Below are 20,364 nucleotides of genomic sequence, written 5' to 3'. Positions count from 1 at the left end.
AGTGCAGCGGAGTGCAAAACGCTTGCAGATTTCAGGATGGAATGATCTGAGAGTTACGTCACGCTTTTCCCCAATTGGAACAATGTAGAGCTGAAATACCAGATAACCACGTGTGCCCACACATCTGGTTGCTTGGTAGATGATGGGGGTGGTGTTGTTGTTGTTGTTGATGATAATTTTAATAGACATGGTAAAACAAAGCACTTAAAGTGGATTGATGAAGAAGACGATCTATCAAATATACACTATAAAGTATCTATTGGTGTGTGACTGTGTGAAAATCTATGCAGTGGGTGATTAAGAAGGATGATTTTGAGGCTTTCCGAGGACCAAACCATGAGAATTGGTAGAGGATTGAGGTTGGCAAGTGATCAAGGGGCTTGAGGTGGAAAGAACTGGTGAAGGGTAATTTTGGGCGGAGGTTTAAGACTGTCGTCGGCCTTCTTCCTCTTCGCAGGGGGAGGCTTGGCGGAGCCTTTGGTGGTCTTGGCTTCTGACCCTTGAGAGCCCCGCCCGATCTCAAGCGGATTGATCATCGAGCGTTGCGCCTGCTTCTCCTTCTCCTTCTTCAAAGCTGCAAACGCATACTTATCCATGCCACGGAGATGCTCGCTGATTGTACTTGGAAGATAGGCCTGAATTATTTCAAGAGCGATTTTGTTGTAGATGTCTATTTTGTTATGATGACACGGTAAGCGGAAGATCAAACGGTGGATAAGCAAATCGATAATTAAGAGCCTTCCGGATTGATGAATGTCCAGAAGGGACTTGTTTTTGTTAAAGTAAAAAAAGGTCCCACCCACCCTTGATGATAGATAAGTTATTCGGAGTCTGCTCAAAATCAAAGAGGCCCTCCTTAGATCCAAGTCGAGTCCAGATGGTACGGGCATCGCGTCCCGCTTCCAGGCCGGCGGAGGCAAGGTGATCGATCTTGCGTTCAATCTCCTGTACAATTCGTTCGCCTTCAAGACGCCACAGCGTACACCCTTGCTCTTCCTGGTGAAGAGGGGCGAAAATCCTAGTGAGGTGTTTGTCGTGGAAGGCTTCGTTCGTGAAGAGCTCGACATCACCAGCAGTTGGGCCCTCCGCACTCTCCGCAAACAACCAATGTGCCTGTGCCCGTTCGAGAATGGTTTCTATTTCTTCAAAGCGAGCACGATGGTCGCCGTTCTTCTTGTCGATTGCAAACGGATTGTGCTGTTCATCTGACTGGGCCTGTCCGAGGAAGAGTCCGAGTAGAAGGAAGAAAGGGTCGAAGGGGGTGACGACGAGCAGACGACCAGCTAAAGAAAAGCTAGAATGCCCGTCAACCCACATTGATATATTTGTATATACTCACGTCATATCAGACGTGACACGCACAAACACACACACGAACCTTGTTGGCTGATTAATTGATCGGGCTGGTCCTCCCGGATCGGCTCAAAGAACCATGATCGTCCCGAGGTGGGCGGCGAGACGACGGACTGGATCTCCCAGATCCCCTGTCCAGCTCTGATGGCAAAGAGTGCTGGCAGACGCGTCCTGGGATGTGGTAAACGCGCAATCGATAGGTCGTCTTTCACTTCGAGAAGACCTATACACGGAAGATGATGAAAATTCTCAGATCAATCAGATTAAGCTATTTAGCTCGTGTTATCCTCTTGACCAATGCCGTGATCAAGAAAGAAGAAAGCTGAGTCTAGGGCGCTTTACAGACTTTACACCTTAGCACCAATACATACCGCGTCTCTGTCAGTTTCGATGATTTTGAATGGACGTACATGTAGGAAGGATGATAGGGTCCGAGGCCACCATCGTTGCGTGATTCCAGCTTGAAAATTCGAATAAAACAGGCAAAAGACCTGCTAAGCACTGGAAGAACTTCTATACGCCCCCCGGACTATGTGCAGCTTATACCCCCGGGTGTCCCGGTTCGTAATTTACGGGTCAGGGAGAAAAAAAAACCCAGGAGATCCAATTTGGCAGAACCTGGCAGAACCTTCCACGGTTTCCAGTCAAGATTTGCCAATCTGCCCATCTGCTCTTGAATATCTGTGTAAGGCCCCGTTTGGCACCAATATAAATATAGGTGATATAATCACCAATTAATTCAATTCAAAATACAAAATTCAACATAAAGCCTCCAAATTTTTTTTGTAGGCAACCTACAGTGCTGTTCTCTTTAACTGATAACTTGGATTCAACTGATTCAGCCATCTTTGGCACCATAATACCATTATATCACTTTTGACCAATATGAAGCAATATAATGGTATGATGGTGCTGAAGATTGCTGAATCAGTTGAATCCAAGTTATCAGTTAAAGAGAACAGCACTGTAGGTTGCCTATAATAAAAATTTGGAGGCTATATGTTGAATTTTGTATTTTTTATTGAATTAATTGGCGATTATATCACCTATATTTATATTGGTGCCAAACAGGGCCTAAGTTGTGTCTCTTGCCACTACATCTGTGTTGAACAGAAAAGAAACTGATTACTTTTTGATCAATTTTTGAAGAAAAATGGTCAAAAGCAAACCTTGCAAGGCTCAGTCTAAACATCAACATGAAGAAAAAAACAGAAGGACACACCGCAATCTTGCAGGGCAGTTCTGGAAGGAAAATTCTAAAGTCTAGTCATAAGGAAAACAAGAAGAAAACCGAGGCCGTTGAAATTGCATCAGACAGTGAAGTTGAGACCATCCCAGTCGTTTTGGTCATATCCGACACCAAAGAACCCACCTCGCCGCCCGACACCAAACGCAATGGAGGCAGCTGTGTGCATCACAATCCATTTGAATTTTACAATTGTGAAATTGAAGAAATCAATGAAGCTAATGATGTGATGCAATACACTCAAGCTTTACTGGAATCACCTGAGGAAGAAGGCCTTGACACTGGCAACAAAACTTTTGAAATTCTCTGGCCTATCTTTGAAAAACAAACACAATTTAAAGAGATTGTAGCTAAAAACACCACGGACGTTTGCTCAGCACCTGTTTACGAGTGCCTTCGCACAATTCATGCCAACATTTGGTCCAATCCTTGTTAGTTACTGGTTCGAAGTTGGTTTGATGTTGGTTTGATGTTGGTCTGATCTTTGTTCAAAGAATGGTTAAGATGTCAGGCGCAATCTAACCGGATCCTAACTGGAATTGTATGAGATGTATTGTGGAAGGTACATGTAGAACATACACCATACCTATGCTGAAACTAAGCCCAACTGTGAGCAGGTGGACTTGATCCACAATGTTGACCAAATATATGAATGTTTTGACCTGATTTTTCTACCTCTGTGTATACCCATACCCTGTACATTACTCTGATGCATGTTTTTGTATTTTTTTGGGTCAGCCCAAGTACACTCCAAAAAAATCCCAAAAGCACTCCACAAGTGAGTGGATGGAGTGCGCACTCCAATGATTGTTGGAGTACAGAGTAGAATACTCCAAGTTGGCTGGAGTGCAGAACCGGGGACTCAAGAGTCTTTGGAGTGCACAACCAAGAACTGCAGTGGCCAGTAAATGTAATGAGTGCCGGTGATTCCCACTCCATAAAATTATAGTGCATATCCCCAACACTCCATTCATGATATTTCTCCTCCCTGAAAGGGGAGTGCAGAGCTCTCCAGCCAGAGCTGGAGTGCATATGGGGTTCAAGTTGAACCCCAGTCAAGCAGGGTATACTATGTACACACCCTGTCTGGCCCACCCCACTGGATGCCTGCTGACACCTCTTGATCACCGGTACACCACGGGGGCAAAAGAAAAAAAATCATGATTGGAGTGGAATCTCCTCTTGATGACTGGTCCATGCCGGTCATCGAGGGGGCTCACACCTCTTGATGACCTGTGTGTACAGGTCATTGAGAAGAGTGATTCCCCCCGATGACCAGTACAGACCGGGATGGAGGAGATTCACACCTCCTCTCAATGATTGGCCCGTGCTGGTCATCGAGGGGAGTCACACCTCTCGATGACCAGTGTGTACAGGTCATCGAGAGGAGTGATTCCCCCCGATGACCGGTACAGACCGGCATCGAGGAGATTCACACCTCCTCTCAATGAATGGTCCGTGCCGGTCATCGAGGGGACTCACACCTCTCAATGACCAGTGTGTACAGGTCATTGAGAGGAGTGATTCCACCGGTACAGACCGGTCATCAACCGGACGTGTTACTCCTCTCTCCCCTTGATGTCCGTCCAGGTCATTGAGAGGAGTAACACCTCCCCTCGATGACCAGTCTGTACCGGTCATCGAGGGGACTTCCACCTCTTGATGACCGGTCTACACGGGTCATCGAGAGGAGTACATAACACCTCCCCTTGATGATCATTAGCCTGTGCCGGTCATCTAGGGGACTTGCACCTCTCGATGACCGGTAAATACAGGTCATTGAGGGGAATAATTCCTCTCGATGACCGGTCCGTACCAGCCATCGAGGGGAGTAACATCTCCTCTCAATGACCGGTCTGTGCCAGTCATCGAGGGGATCCTCATGTCCTCTTGATGACCGGTACAGACTGGTCATCGAGGGGGGAGCACTACACCTCAGTCATTGAGTGGGGTATGTACTCCACTCAATGGCCATCGAGCGGCATTAAACCCCAGTACGCCGCTCGATGGCCTGTCATCGAGTGGCGTGCACAGGACCCGATGGCTGGTCATCACTATTGGAGTACACACCCCAGTTGATGGCCGGCCATCGGTTGGTATGCATACTCCGCTCGATTGCCGTTCATTGAGCGGAGTGTGGTATATAACTCCACCTGGTGGGGTTGAAGAGATATTCAATCAAGGAGCGTAAATATGTAAGCCGCTCCGAGGAGGCGCGAGGCGTAATGCCCCCTGTTGATCCCCCTTGTCACACAAACGTACGGCCGTACGTTGGTGTGACACACACCAATTCAAGTCAAAAGCTTCAAAACCAAAACAAGCCAAAAAATCAATTCAAAAAGGAATTAAATCATTCTATTTTTACAATAGAAAGAAGTCTGAAGAGGAAAACAATAGTAACACAACTTGGGAACACAGAAATTCCCAAATTCCAGGCTAATCAACAGCAGTTCAGGCTCAAACTTTGGAGCAATGTCAATTGTAAGTCAGATATGTTATTTTTTTCTTTATTTAAAATTATTTCTTGAATCAGGCAAAAAAAAAAATGATGCAGTAAACCATAAAAAATGTGAAAAAATGTGATCCTTCTCAAAAGACAGTTTTTTATAAACTTGGCATCTAATTCACTACACAACAACTCACGGATTCAGGATTCACGCCTTGAGTATCTTGAAAATTGTTAATCCTCATTCTGAATTGAATCAATCCATGTTTTTTTTCTGAAAGATCCATGTGCAGTGGAAGTTGGAATTCAGGGTGATTCAACATGCCTCAATTCACTTGTGCATGGCTTGCCCTTAAATCCCCACCAAAAAAAGAAAAATTGGAAAATTTGCTTCAGGGAGCCAGTTACGGCAAACAAAAAGAATCAGCAACTATATTCCAAGGTGGCTGCACCACCCACTTCCAAGGGTGTAAATGTTATATGTTGCCATTTCAAGAATCAACCAGCAAATGGTAGAGCCACTCCACCTCATACCCAAAGCCCATTTCTGCTAATAAATCAGAAGAGAAATCTCACATCCCTGATAATTTTAAATGGACTGAATTAGGGATTGGCAATACATGCATTCATCATTCTCAAATGGAACTTAACTATGAAATTTTCAAACGGCCTGCTTCAATTTAAACACAGGCTCAGCCACTACCAGCCAGATAAAAAAGATAATCTCTTTAAACATCAGCACCATTCAAAGAACCCATTCTGCCCAACAAACTTGAAGTAAAAATTGGAATTTGAAATCAACTTGCATGTCAACTCCCTCTTCTACCCAACATGTAAATCAATCACAACCAGATTTTTGAGTCTTGTACAAATTCTTTCCTTAAATCCAAGTGAACATCATGACTTGATGTGTAAATATTAGTCTTCTTCTTATAGTTTTCCAGAGACACATCATGCTAAATGTTGATTCAACCGTTGAAAATCTCAAAAATGGTGAACTAGATCACTTCTGGGAGGTTGCTTTTGCTATGAATCACAGGTTGTTTGTTTCCATGCGTTTTTCGTCACCTTTTCATTAACCATATTTTCATCCTTGATAAGTGTTGCCTAATTGTATCTAAGCCCTGTGATTTTTTGCTACAATTTGTTCATGTAGCAGCTAACCTTGAAGAATCAGACAACCAACTTCCAACCAAGAAAAAATCATGGGGATACCCTGTTAACCAAGCTGATCTTTTATTCTTCTTGAATTCCTTTGAGGAATAAAGAATGTCTGCTAGTTGAAACCTGATGGTAAGATTTCTGCTTGTATCATTTACAATTTTTCTTGCTACCAAGCTCCTGAGAAACCTTGTAATCTTTGCTCTTGTTTTGGGTAAGCTCCTTCACATGTTGAATTTATCAAGGTTTGGATTTTGGCCAAAGAAAACTCCAGCTGAGGCTCTTGGAATTCTAGCAGAGCTGATTGCTTGCGGGCCATTTACACTACATGTCAAGCAGAACCAATATAGCATCTGCAGGTGGGACAACTGGCATGGAAAATGATGCACATTCAATTAATAGCAAATATTTCAAAACACTACTCCCCACATTGTTCCTGAAACAATCAAAGGGAACCAATCTAGAATATGATGATTCAATATAAAATTAGCCCAGTGGCAGAGAGCCATAGGAATTTGAGTAAGAATAACACGTTGAGATTGAAATTGATACCCACGATTGTCCACTCATCATGTCAAGCAGACCCAACCTGGGAAATGCATGCGTACTGGAAAACTGGCACAGAGAGTAATGAAGATTCAGTCTAAAAGAACTGTTAGAGAGGAATTTAATTTTAGAGAAAACACACCAAAAATTCACTGTTAAATATTTAATACATCCAAACATTTTCAAATTTACTACCAAATCTTTTTGTTCAGATTGAAATTCATTTTAAACAATAGATAAATCAGGAATTTTGCCAAAGAGTTTCTCTTTTCCAAGCTCACATATCAAGTTTATCTACAGGTTTATTTCTTATGAAATGACTCTCTGTAAGCTTCAAGGATTTATCTTGAGCATCTTCTAAACCTCAGAAGGGTGAATCTCACTCTTTCACAAGAATTTGAGGAATATCTCCTGGACATTTGGGAATTCAAGTTGACAAGATCTCCTCATGGAAAAGTTTTTTCTATCCTCACAAGAGCCTTAGAATTCAATCTCAAGCCAGCTTTAACCCATCTCAACCTTGCCTTGAGCGCAATTCAGCATTGATTTATCATTAATTCAGCATGAATTGACCACAATTTAATTGAGTGGAAATTGAGTGTAACTTGCTGATAGGGTTCCAGAAGAAAGTTTAAAAGGTTAAAAAAATTATTGAATGATTGGAATTGCATGCAAGCGCTGAGCAAGGTCCCATGGTATAACCCCATGATTAATCAAAATATATAATATAGTAGTAATATGAGAAGCCATTGTTTCTGCCAAGAAGTTGACAATTCCTTGCAGTGTGGTTGTACATATGCTTTTAAAGAGTTAAAGTAATTTATACAGTCAAGTTGCAGTTGGTATCAATATAATATCAGACCAATTTCCAACATGACTTCATTAAACATTCAGCATAACTTCAGCAAAAATTCAGCACAAAATTACACATCACTTGGGGACCAAGTCCTGCAAGAGATCTTGAAGGGTTCCTAAAGAGAGGGGTGAAGGCACTTGCACGCAAGTGCTGAGCAAACATCCGTGGTGAAAACGTGTTCTGAAATTGGGAAAAACAGGCTATCAAAGACCAATTGCCAACCCAGACTCTGCTTCCAACAAATTGATTTCTTGGCCGCTTCCAAAGGCAACTAAACACGACCGGGAAGCCAGGCGTGAGAAGGCAGTTGGAGCCAAGAAGAAAATCATGGCTGACTGGCTCATCCAAAAAGAACCCAAAACCAACAACCCTATGCTCAATGATGCTGTTGACCCTCAACGCCAGCTGGAATCTCCTGTGGTCTCCAACCCTGAAGAAATTGAATATTTGGTTGCCCTAATTTGTCTTGCAAGCCACCAGAATGCATATATTTCTGCGCCTAGAGAAAGAGATCCTTCCAAAACCAAGATGGTGCACGCGCGATGGAAGGAGCTCGATTCTGCCATTAAGGTTGCCATTTCAAGGTTCCGTGAAAGATGTAAGAAAGATAAGAATATTGAATTCCCAAGTTTCATCATTGAAAATATCACCCAGTTCAACAACCTTTGTCACAAGTATATTGTTGATGGCGTTCAGTTCCTAGTCTTACTGCCTCTCTTTCTACTGCTCAGTCTGCAATTCATTGTCTTTCCTCTTCTTGTTGGGATGGCCCTCCTGAATCTAGGAGTGGAATTTATCTTGCTAGAACTATTTCAAAGCCAGCAGATTACACCTTGAACTGCAAAGACATCTTAGTCACTCAAAACAGAAACAAAAATAATCATATGTTGTTTCTGGACAACCCCAATATTCAAAAAAATGCTTCTCGGCTGTTCTACTTCTCAAAAAGTTGGAGAGGTCACCCCATTGAGCTTTCTTTTGTACCAATATCCTTCCCCAATTTGGAATAACTAAATCAATATTTCAAAGTACAGCTACTTCTTGGATGATCAAGCTTGGTTTCACTCTGCCTGCAAGAATATCAAAAATCAATCTAATTTGGTGGTCACAAGAGACCCAATGTTGTTCTAGCCAAAAATTGTTGAGATGATGCAAGCTTAACAAAGCCTCACTGTGAGATCCCCGCAGGGTCTCTGTCTCACAGAGAGGCTTACCTGCAAAAATCTGTATCTGGCCTGAGAGCCCCAGGAGTATCAGCCTGTATCAGGCTTTTTTTCACTCTTTTCATTTTTTAAACATCAACCATGCCTGTTGATGTTGCCCTTGTGTACTTAAGAAGTGCTCAGGAGTGCGCTTCTTCTGATGCAATTTGGGCCTTGTAGCTGCTGATATAATGCCTGATCCTCCCGTTTGAAGTTTCCAATCACGGAGGAAAAGTGGCTGTGTAGGGAGTGAGATTTACTGTACAGAACTGTACAACTCTATTAGTCATCTCAAAGGATTCTTGGAAAGTGAGCTCCTTTGAGCCAATCTCCGAACTTAGCACAAGTACCTCGCCTGCCGGGGGGCAGGGGCGCAAAGCGCCTCGCACGAAGTGCGACCTCCCGTCAGGGAGGGACTTGCAATCCACGATTCCTGGCGTGAGAGCCCCGCGTGCAGTTGGTTTTTTTTGCAGGTGGCCAACTTTGTGCCCCCAAATCCCCCACTTCCCAGAGGGCATGTTGCCCGCCTCTTGAACTGGTGAAAGACCTGCATCTCCTCTTCAAATTGGTGGTAGGCATGCCACCATTGCCCTCCTCCCATGAGCTGGAGATTGGCTCAAAGGAGCTCACTTTCCAAGAATCCTTTGAGATGACTAATACTTAGAGTTGTACAGTTCTGTACCGTAAATCTCACTCCCTACACGGCCACTTTTCCTCCGTGATTGGAAATTTCAAACGGGAGGATCAGGCATTATATCAGCAGCTACAAGGCCCAAATTGCATCAGAAGAAGCGCACTCCCAAGCACTTCTTAAGACCAGAAGGGCGACCTCAACGGGCCAATGGTTGATGTTTAAAAATGAAAAGAGTGAAAAAAAGCCTGATACAGGCTGATATTCCTGGGGCTCTCAGGCCAGATACAGGTTTTTGCAGGTAAGCCTCTCTGTGAGACAGAGACCCTGCGGGGCTGCCCCTTCGGGGCTCTCACAGTGAGGCTTTGTTAAGCTCGGCCAATCTCCAGCTCATGGGAGGAGGGCAATGTTGGCATGCCTGCCACCAACTTGAAGAGGAGATGCAGGTCTTTCACCGGTTCAAGAGGCGGGCAACATGCCCTCTGGGAAGTGGCGGATTTGGGGGCACAAAGTTGGCCACCTGCAAAAAACACCAACTGCACGCGGGGCTCTCACGCCAGGAATCGTGGATTGCACGCAAGTCCCTCCCTGACGGGAGGTCGCACTTCGTGCGGGGCGCTTCGCGCCGCGCCCCCCGGCAGGCGAGGGACTTGTGCTAAGTTCGGCATCCCAACAGCAGAATCGACGCACCCTTCTCGACGAACTTGTCCCGGGGTGTACATACCCCGCATTCCGTGAATGTGACATAATTCGCCCCTTGTGTACAGCTTTTGTAATACAATTATCATTCTCCGGAGCTGTATACAATAGATCAGGTTTTGTCCCGCCCCAAACGGTTGAAATCAACACCGAGGAGGTTGTTTCAAGAAGCAGAAGTAAAAGTTCTAAGTCGTGTCTCAAGAATTACAATACACAAGTCAAAGCATTGGCCAAAATATGATTTCGCAATCGCCAGTGACCCTTATCCTCAGTTCTCAGTCTATAAAAGGCCAGACTCGATGGCCAACCAAAACTCACCGGCACCCATTCCATCAGTTGTATATTGCCCCACTCAAGGCATCAATTACCTCGAATACTATCCAACCCTCTTAATATTCAGCTACGTACCAGACTCTGCTAAAACATAGCTGATATAGATAGGAAAGATTATCATGATTGTCTCAAGATATGTCCTCGCTGCCGCGATCGGTTTGATAACGGCGAAGAGCTCCGAGTCGGCCAACGTGGAATCATGGTGTGACACTTACCCTGCAAACCAGGTTCATTGTTACAAGTGCATCTCTTCGATCACCATTATCACCGATAAGCCCCTTAGCCTGACATCCTAAACAATTTTTTAGAGCGATCACCAATATCAAATTAGAGAATGGAAAACTTCCGGGGAATGAATACGAAATAAGGACCATATCGGACAGCTGCAGTGTGAGTCTCTGAGCTTGTGTTTTCACGTAGCTCCACTTGAAATACTTCCATGCACATCTGAGCTGATTAATGACCACTCCTTGCACCAGCTCATCGTTTTCAATAGCTACCTGATTGAAAATATGTGAGTGGACTGGAGTAGACAGAGCCTGTTGGCTACAACGCTTGTGCCGATTCTCAAACCTGATCTGGTTTAACTCTAGCACCCCGGCTGACATAACAGAAGCCGTTACTTTGCATTTTGAGAAATGTCCCCACAAAGTAAGCGGATGGGTTCTTTTTGCAGAAATTGAACTCGGATGGGTCGACTGACTGACAGGATTTTTCTGGTCCGGTGGCTTGAATATATAGGCCGGTATGATTACCTTACCGAGTAACAACAAAGTCACTGTACAGATCAAAATCCGTGCCCCACCTGATTCAGAGTGGTCCGCATGGAATTCGGATGCCGAGCTCAACAAACCGTACTGCTTTCGACCCGAAGCAGGGCCTGTTGTGGCGGGACTATGGCTTTATGGTATTTTACATATTTCTCATCACATTATCCCATACATACATACTATTAACTTACAATTATCTGCATAGTTCTAGTATTTTCTCATACATAGTTTCTCACCAACCCAAATACATACTTGTAGATACTATAAATACCTTACACCTATGGCAATATTATTTTCCCCTTGGGGGAGTTTTCCTATTTCATACACTATTATCACCTCTGCGCTCTACAGGTTATGAGCCCGCGCTGTCACCAGCGGGGTTTTTTTTGCTTTATTGCTTGTGATTTAGATTACTTCTTCTAAAAGAAAAACGATTAGGACTCCGGATTTTTCAGCTCGCACCTGACATCCTTTTTACCCCTCATATCGTGGATTTTTCAAACCTTTTTTCCAACTCTGATATCCTCGATACAGTTAAGATTTTTCGACACACTGCCTATCAATATCTTAACTACATTTTATGGTTAATACCCGGTCCAAACATCAACCCACTTTGAAACCGGATTTTACGGCTCGAGTTACTCCTCCAAAAATCAAACTTTCCTCATCGACCTCGCCAACCATGTCTGATCATGAAGAATCAAGAAACCCCTTCCTACCCGGCCTTTACCCTCAACAATCTCCGGCAGCTCAGCCCTCCGCTGGTCCTTCTAAAGGCAAGTCTCGCGATCATCCCAACCCTTTTGAAGAACCGACAGTCCATGAGTCAGACCACGGCGTCGAGTCGCCTAAACCAGACCTTATTCCGGAGCCCGATTTCACCGCCATGCTTAACCAAGAAGTCCTTCGAAATGGTCTCTCCAACTTCGACAGCGACATGCTCAAGCTTCTCCTCATCAAGAACTTGACTGTCTCCCAATCGGCCACAGTTCGGAATCAGCTCGAATGGCAAAAATTGGGGAAGGAAATCGATCCTCAACTTTCAATCAACGGATCAAATTATCCTCACTGGGCGGCTTCTGTCAAGGACACCGTGGACACTGTCACCAAGAAGCCTGATTATTTCAAGGTCGACCGTTATGAAGAAAACCCGGACGTTTCTTGCGGTGTTCTTGCGGTCATCAAAAATTCAATCGACTCGGCGCTGCGCTCATCACTCAACGGGATGAATGCGCACGGGGCTTGGATTTCTTTGGAACGGCGATTTGCAAGTCCCTCCTGGTCGCTTCTCATCAGTCGATGGTCTGACATTGCGCTAGCCCCGGATGCTTCAGACTCGCCTGCTGCCAGCTATGAATCTTTAAAGAGGAGCTGGCTCGACTTAGAGAAGCGACTGGGGGGGTTAACAACAGATAAGTTGTTATCCCTTTCCTTTCACGCCAGCCTTAAGCGCTACAGTCAGTCGCTGACCGATGCGATCGACTCCCGTTTGGCGATTGACCCCAAGCTCAAAATCGAATCTTCGGAGGTTCTCAACATGGCCTCAAGACTTCATCAAGCAAGCGCGTCTTCCTCGCTCATGGGCATGGCGTCTCAACGAGGCTCTGGATCAGCGAGGGGCGGGAGAGGACGTGGGGGTTATGCGTCGAGGGGTTTCCGAGGTCGCCCGGGTAGTCAGTCCTCCTCGGCCCAGAAAGACCACGAGCTCGACTCTTGGGGCAAGAAGTATCTTACGGCCGAGTTTCCCTGCAACGTCTGTTGGGAGTGGGGTCACTGGGCGCAAGACTGCCCCAGGGTGAAGAAGGGGTTGCCACCACTTGAAGATCCTCGCAAGCAAACCCCGGGTTGGCAACCTAAGAAATCTTTGGTTCTCTCAAATCGTTTAGTTGTTTCCGATGGCACTTTGGCGTCGGTATCGGCTAATCCGGAAAATGAGGGGGACATTCTTTGTGATACTGGAGCGACGAATCATGTAACGTCGCAATCTAATTATTTCACATCCCTGCGACCAGCTAATATTCAACTGCGCGTTGCGTCCGAAGAATGCCTTCCCATAGAGGGAATCAGGGATGCACGAATTCCAACGGCTCACGGCATATTACTCCTCAGCAATGTCCTGCTATGCAGACAAATTCGTGGCACGGTGCTGTCGGTCGGTTTTTTCGACAAATGGGACGGATTGGTCGGTTTCGTAGATGGTTTTTTTACTTTCAACCAAGGTCGTCGGCAGTTTCAATCTTACATGGATAACTATCGGTGGTACATCTCAATCATGGCTTCCAAACCTCCTGTTTCCCATCCAAATTCACCTACTTCCAATCATATGTTGTCTTCTCTGTCGTCTAAAATGTGGCATGCTCGTCTGGGTCATTTAGCAATGCGAACCTTGAATAAGTCTATCACCAACAACGCTGTTCTAGGATTACCTGATAAGCCTATAAGTCAACCCTCGGGAAAGTGTAATTCGTGTTCCCTTGCAAAGAGCACACATAAGCCGGTCAGTTCTCCGTCTCGACAAGTTGCTGACAAGCCTGGAGCAGTTGTATCGGTGGATCTGGTTGGACCATTCCCGGCTGCATTAGATGGAAGTACTTATGGTTTGGTTGTTCATGACATCTTTTCACGGATGACCTCGGTTTTTGGGCTGAAGTCCAAAGATCTAGCGGCTAAGGAAGTCATTTCCTGGATTGAGAACTTCAAGAAACATTGCTCTCATGATGTGCTTTGTATCCGGTCGGATTGCGGCGGAGAGTTTATTTCCAACAAGTTCAATGATTACCTCAAGAAACACGACATTCGGCACGAGATGTCTGTTCCATATGAACATCATCAAAACGGTGGTGTTGAGAGAACTAACCGAACGCTTCTAGACATGGCTCGGACCTTCTTGATTCACGCTAAACTTCCCAACTCGCTGTGGTTTCTAGCATTCAAACAGGCGGCTTTCGTCTATAATCGAATTGTACATGATGATGCGGTCAAGACGCCCTACGAGGTCTGCATCGGCAAGACTCCTTCGTTGGACATGGTCAGGGTTTTCGGATGTCGGGCTTATCTTCACAACATCAAATACCCCAAACAATTTGTACCACGGTCATCTCCCTTCATACACGTAGGCATTTCAGACACTTCTCACGGTTGGATTCTCTGGAACCCGGTGTCTAAGAAGCTGGAGACTGGGGCCTCAGTCATTTTTCATGAAGATGAGCTTCCCTCTCAAATGACAAATTCTGGCACGCTGAATGCTGTATTAAATTCCATACAGGCCCTCCATCTTGGTGATTTCAAGCAGATCAAAGAGTTCGAAATTCAAGACGCGCTTTTGGCCTCGGTGGTTTCGTTGTCTCCTTTTTTATCGGATGCTCCTACGACTTATCATCAAGCTCTCAATTCTGATCTTAGTGTTGAATGGATGAAGGCCTGTGATGCTGAAATTCACATGATGATTTCACTCAATGTTTGGGAAGAGGTTCCAAGCTCTGATGATTTCGAGGTCCTCAACTGCCGCTGGGTTTTTGCTCTCAAACGTGATCAAGAAGGAGAAATTACGAAGTTCAAGGCAAGGATTGTGGCACAAGGATTTCGACAAGTACATGGGGTAAATGTGGGGGAAACTTTTGCGCCTACGCCAACATTTCCGTCTCTGCGTTTACTCCTTGCAATGGCGTCTCGTTTCAAGTGGCCGGTGGCGTCTTTCGACGTTAAATCAGCTTTCCTACACAGCGACATCGACTATGATGTGTACATTAGGCCTCCACCCGGCGTCAAAGTTTCTCCTGGCTGTGTCCTCAAGCTCAAGAAAGCTCTCTATGGAACTAAGCAGGCTAGTCGCTGTTGGTGGATGCACCTGAAGACCAAACTGGCTGCTATTGGTTTCCGTCCAAATCTCGAGGATCAATCAACCTATATCTACAAATCAGATGATGGGATGGCGTTCTTGTGGGTGCACGTGGACGATGGACTATTCACGGCCAGTTCACAGGCTCTGATGGATCGACTGAAGAAGGCTCTAGACTCAGCTCTCGATTTGAAATGGGATGAACGGCTTTCCAGTATAGTTGGTATTAGGGTAAAGGAAGTGGAAGGCGGTTTTACTTTGGATCAACCAATGCTGGTGGAGAAAATATTAAATTTTAATCCTTCAAGCATTAAAACCCGCTCACCTCTTCCTTCATCCGATTTGGTTTCCAATCCCGCAATGGAAATGAATCGTGCTTATCTCTCGCGCATCGGCTGTATTCTCTACTTGGCTCAAGGCTCCCGACCGGATCTTTCTTTTGCTGTAAATTATCTGGCTCGATTTTCCATGGCTCCCGACAAGTCTCACTGGGAAGCTCTAGAACACCTAATCTCATACATCCGTTTCACGGCTTGTCTTGCGCTTCCAATCAAATCATCGGGTGATGAGGTCAATTGCATCACTACTTTCGTGGACGCGAACTGGGGAGGCGAAGGATGGAGGTCTGTGCACGGCTTCATTTCCAAGGTCTGGGGTTCTCCCATTTCATGGGGTTCCAAGAGACAGTCTTGCGTGGCTCGGTCGACGTGCCAAGCTGAATATATGGCTTTGTCGTTTGCGTCCAAAGATGCTTGCTTCTTGCGGTCCCTTCTATCCGGATTTCTTCCAGTATCTCCTCCTCGCATATGTTCAGACAACAAGGCGGCGGTTTACATTGCGAAGGACTGTGGTACCAGGAAGGAGCATCGCCATATCGATCGGGAATTTCACATCATTAATGAGCTACTCTACACCAACCAAGTTCGACTTGAATGGATCTCGACCAACGATCAGCTAGCCGACATCTTCACCAAGGCTCTCGGTTGGCGCAAGGTCTCGGAATTTTTGTCTCAGACGGGCTTGAGATCACCGTCTCACACATTGGCAAGTATTGGGGGGAATGTATGCGCTGGCTGCGATGATCATACGCCCCCCGCGATTGTTCGTTTCCCTCCGGAATGTTCTGATCAAAAGACAAATAGTCAGGATGATGATTGGTTCCACAGAAGTTAACCTCTTTGTTTTTATTCTGTGCGCATCGGATATTTCAGGATCTTTTCGGGACAATCATTCAATCATCACTCGCAAGGATCGGATTCTTTTCTTCACTCGTGGATTTTTTCTCATTTACTTGTTTGACTTCTATGATGTTTTCCTTATTATTTTCATATATTTCTCACCCAATATCTGTTCTTTTTACTTTAAGTGTTTGTTGTTCCTATTCATTATTATACGGTTTCTTATGTCCATTCTTTGTTATTTTTCTTGTTTCCTTTCTTTCAGGGTTGTTGAGGGGGGGAGTGTTGTGGCGGGACTATGGCTTTATGGTATTTTACATATTTCTCATCACATTATCCCATACATACATACTATTAACTTACAATTATCTGCATAGTTCTAGTATTTTCTCATACATAGTTTCTCACCAACCCAAATACATACTTGTAGATACTATAAATACCTTACACCTATGGCAATATTATTTTCCCCTTGGGGGAGTTTTCCTATTTCATACACTATTATCACCTCTGCGCTCTACAGGGCCAACTATCCAATCAATTGATGACTGTATTGCGTATGTCAACGTCTCACTTTGATCTATGTATTTCTTGCCTTCATCCGCTGAGACCTCGCTCATTTTGCTCATTTGATGTACACAGAGCCTACCAGAAATTCCCGGTCGATCCCCGGACCGGGTATATGATAGAGCTCGTACCGACACCAATATCGTTGGTGCTAAACTCCGGATCATGCCGCGTGAGTCAAAAGACCGTATCTTCCAGTAAGATCCATACTTTCCACCGGGTAACGCATCTGACCCCATTACTCGTCATTAGGTACGAATAAGCACCACCGACGGGTCAGATATTCAAATGTAAGTGCTTCACGCACACCAGTCAATTGTTTCATGCCAATGGCGCTGAACCTAATCCCTGTTGATTGCCATTTTCATGGAACAGGAATAAGAAGGAAGTCGACTCAGCCATCATCGGAATGATAAAGAAATGTGGTAACCTGGTAAGTTCATATCATGAGTTTTAGACCAATCTTGATAAAACCAAACCGCTAACCTGAGAACGTCACCAACAGCCCGGTGTTGTCAATGTGAACGGAGCCGAGGGAGCAAATGGGAGACTCTTTGTCCAAACACTTCCTGCTTCTCATAAGTAGTATTCGAAATTCTTGGATCAATTTTATTTGGCCGCGACACAATTACACTTTTCATTAAACACATACAAGCCATACATTCTTTTGTTATCATGACTGAAAAAATATGGACATTAGTAAAGGCACCAAGGTTTTCCGCACAGACAACCGGGCTTTACTTGGCGGTACCCGTTCTTCCAGGCCCCTTCTGTGAGGTATCTAGCGGGCTTGAGACGTTCCTCTGACTTTAGCTCGCTGGGACTTCCCAGCCAGCTGGCCTTGTCGCCAACTCCCATCGGTCATCGCGCGGGTATCAAACTAGCTTGTCAAGAGCCCGTGACCAGTATGAAACATTTGCCAAAGACTCGCGGCTAGTCTCAATCCTGGCGTGGAAGCTGATGGGCCTTGGGCCCAACCAACCCCCATTTTTACTGGTCGCTTACCGGGAGCGCAGCATGAGGTGGGCCTGATCAGAGGAGGGCGCGTACAGGGCAGCAAGGAAGGTCTGGTGCCGGCTCTCTCCTGGGAATTCCCAGTCCCTCCTAGTTCATCCATTCCGGAAATATCACTCGGCTCCCCTCTTCACGTTCCGGACTCAATTTTCTCAACCACCCACCTGCCCTACTATTATAGTTTAGAGCATTCACATTTGTCGGGTTAGTTGCCAATTTCTGGCAACTTAAACCAACTGGCAATTGCATTGATCCGGGCTAGATCCCGGGTAAACAAACCCAGGCTTGATTTCAGGTTTGGGCTTGCTATCTTTAGCAAGCCTAAACCTGAAATTTAGCCTCACGCTATAGCATTTCTCACGTCAGGTAGCCTGTATTTGACCCAAAAAATGTGCCTTTCTGCTTGAAATATCCTTGGTGTGAGCCTGAGTCTCTATAGTGACAGCAGGACAAAAGAAAATAGGTGGGCACTATTTGGATTTCTTGGGATAAAGAAATTACAAATAGTAGAAAGAGAGAAAGAAAGAAAGAGAAGAAGATCTGAGAGAGAATATTTTGAGTTTCAATAATAATCTGGTGGGTACTAACTTCAACTGGCAATGCTACCTCCTTAAGGGAGTGCTGCCAAGCTGTGCTAGAGAGTGAAACAGTCTGAATTAGACAAGTCTAATCAGCAGCAATTTTTTAGACTTCTCTCAGGATAGTCAAGGTTATTTAAAGGGAAACCTATGTGGTTTGTCTCTTACAAAAACTACAGAAAAAGAAGGATGAATAGCAGAAGAATCCTTTGGTTATAAGGTCAAGATATATGAAGACCTGTGATCAAAGAAGAGCAAAAAGAAAGCAGGGAGAGATAGCAGTCAAGAGACACTGAGTTGTACCTCTGAGATAATCAAGGTTCAGTGAAAATAGTATACTTACTGGTAATATCCTAGGCACCTGTGATGCTAGGTGCACTGGGAGTGTGGTATCATCTTTGGTGGTGATCCTGGGTTGATGTATCTGGGGGTGTGGTTCTGGGTGGCTGAAGTCTGTAGATCTTCCTCAAGCAAGTGTTATGAGCTGGAGTGCGGGCTCTGCAGCACAGGATTCCATGTACATAGATTACGCGTACATGTCACAGGCGGCACTCTCAAGGTTTGAGAGCCTGGAGATCCCGGACTGCTCCTCACCCTGCAATCAACCATATAGGACCCAGAACCCCAGAACCCAGACTTCCTCTTCCTCTCTGCAGAACAGACCTTAACAGCAAGGGGGATCCTGACTTCAAGAATTTTCACAGTTTGCTTGTGTAATTACATATGTACAAGTGGTTGGCGCGCCTGGTAGCACTTCCACATCACAACTGCGCATGCGCGCCACAACTCAAGAACTCTAAGAAGGAGTATAGTTACAAAGAATTGGTAAGTTGTAACTAGTGTTCAAATTGCATGAGGAAACAGAATATGAAGTCAAAACAAGGTTATCTCTTAAGATGAAAAAGATATGAAGTAATTCATATGTAAAAAGGTAGAAAAAGGCAGCTTTTAGGTCAGCTGTGTTAACTCTAAGGCTGACACCAGCATTGGGACTGTGATCAAGTTCTTAAGAGATGTCTTTGTGAAACTACATAAAATATTATGTGTTCTATGGGAGTTGAACCCATGTCTCTTATATCCATGTCAAGTGTACTAACCACTTTACTAAGGACATTTGGATATGAATGGCTCCAGGAGGGTGAATGAAAATCCACTGGTTTCACATGAAGATCCCTAATTGAGGTTAAGATCTGTAAATGACAGGTCATGAATGAGTGACACCAGCAGGTATGATAAAGCTAAGAGTAGCAAAACCACAACCTGACAGTCTTTTCAATCAATATTCCAATTGTAAGTCTCAAGCACTCTTTCTTCTCAAAATATGAATGCCCACACTGATTTCTTTGTAAATTTGATAGCTGAAAAATCTCATGCATTTTCTTAGCATTGAGTCCAGGAACAACATTGTTCAACAATGTCAGCCTTAGAGTCAGCACAGCTGACCTAAAGTCTGCCTTTTCTACTTTTTACATATGAATTACTTCATATCTTTTTCACCTTAAGAGATATCCTTGTTTTGAATTCATATTCTGTTTCCTCATGCAATTTTAACCCTAGCTACAACTTGCCAATTCTTTGTAACTATACTCCTTCCCTGAGTTCTTGAGTTGTGCCGCGCATGCGCAGTTGTGACGTGTCAGCGCTACCAGGTGCGCCAAACCACATGTACATATGTAATTACATAAGCAAACTGTGAAAATTTTTGAAGTCAGGATTCCCCTTGCCTGAGGAGGATACACAGAACCACACCCCAGATAACCCAGGATCACCGCCAAAGAGAACACCAAGCTCCCAGTGTACCTACCTTCACAGGCGCCTAGGATATTGACAGTAAGTAAACTCTTTCACTGAACCTTGCTTATCCAGAGTGAAACTCTGTTGATCTTGATTGTTTCCTCATTTCTTTAACTCTTTCAATCATCAAAGATCAAAAGGTTGTCTCTGAT

General features: G+C 44.7%; 2 protein-coding genes across 2 annotated transcripts; one reads left to right on the top strand and one right to left on the bottom strand.

The window, feature by feature from the left end:
* Nucleotides 1–371: 371 nt before the first annotated feature.
* On the bottom strand, nt 372–1,797 carry PtA15_8A241 (uncharacterized protein; the record flags this gene model as incomplete). Its single annotated transcript, XM_053171650.1, has 4 exons — nt 372–670; nt 804–1,283; nt 1,379–1,576; nt 1,764–1,797. 4 exons carry the CDS (start codon nt 1,795–1,797, stop codon nt 372–374), a joined length of 1,011 nt encoding a protein of 336 aa, XP_053022892.1.
* An 8,795-nt stretch (nt 1,798–10,592) lies between these two features.
* On the top strand, nt 10,593–17,412 carry PtA15_8A240 (uncharacterized protein; the record flags this gene model as incomplete). Its single annotated transcript, XM_053171649.1, has 9 exons — nt 10,593–10,714; nt 10,782–10,863; nt 10,953–10,987; nt 11,067–11,124; nt 11,215–11,327; nt 16,902–16,998; nt 17,079–17,116; nt 17,202–17,259; nt 17,332–17,412. 9 exons carry the CDS (start codon nt 10,593–10,595, stop codon nt 17,410–17,412), a joined length of 684 nt encoding a protein of 227 aa, XP_053022891.1.
* Between the last annotated feature and the right edge of the window lie 2,952 nt (nt 17,413–20,364).

This window comes from Puccinia triticina, chromosome 8A (genome assembly GCF_026914185.1).
Source record: "Puccinia triticina chromosome 8A, complete sequence".
In the NCBI taxonomy this organism is placed as follows: Eukaryota; Fungi; Basidiomycota; class Pucciniomycetes; order Pucciniales; family Pucciniaceae; genus Puccinia; species Puccinia triticina.
The sequence above is the reverse complement of the archived record's forward strand: the minus strand, read 5'-3'. Positions and strand labels throughout refer to the sequence as shown.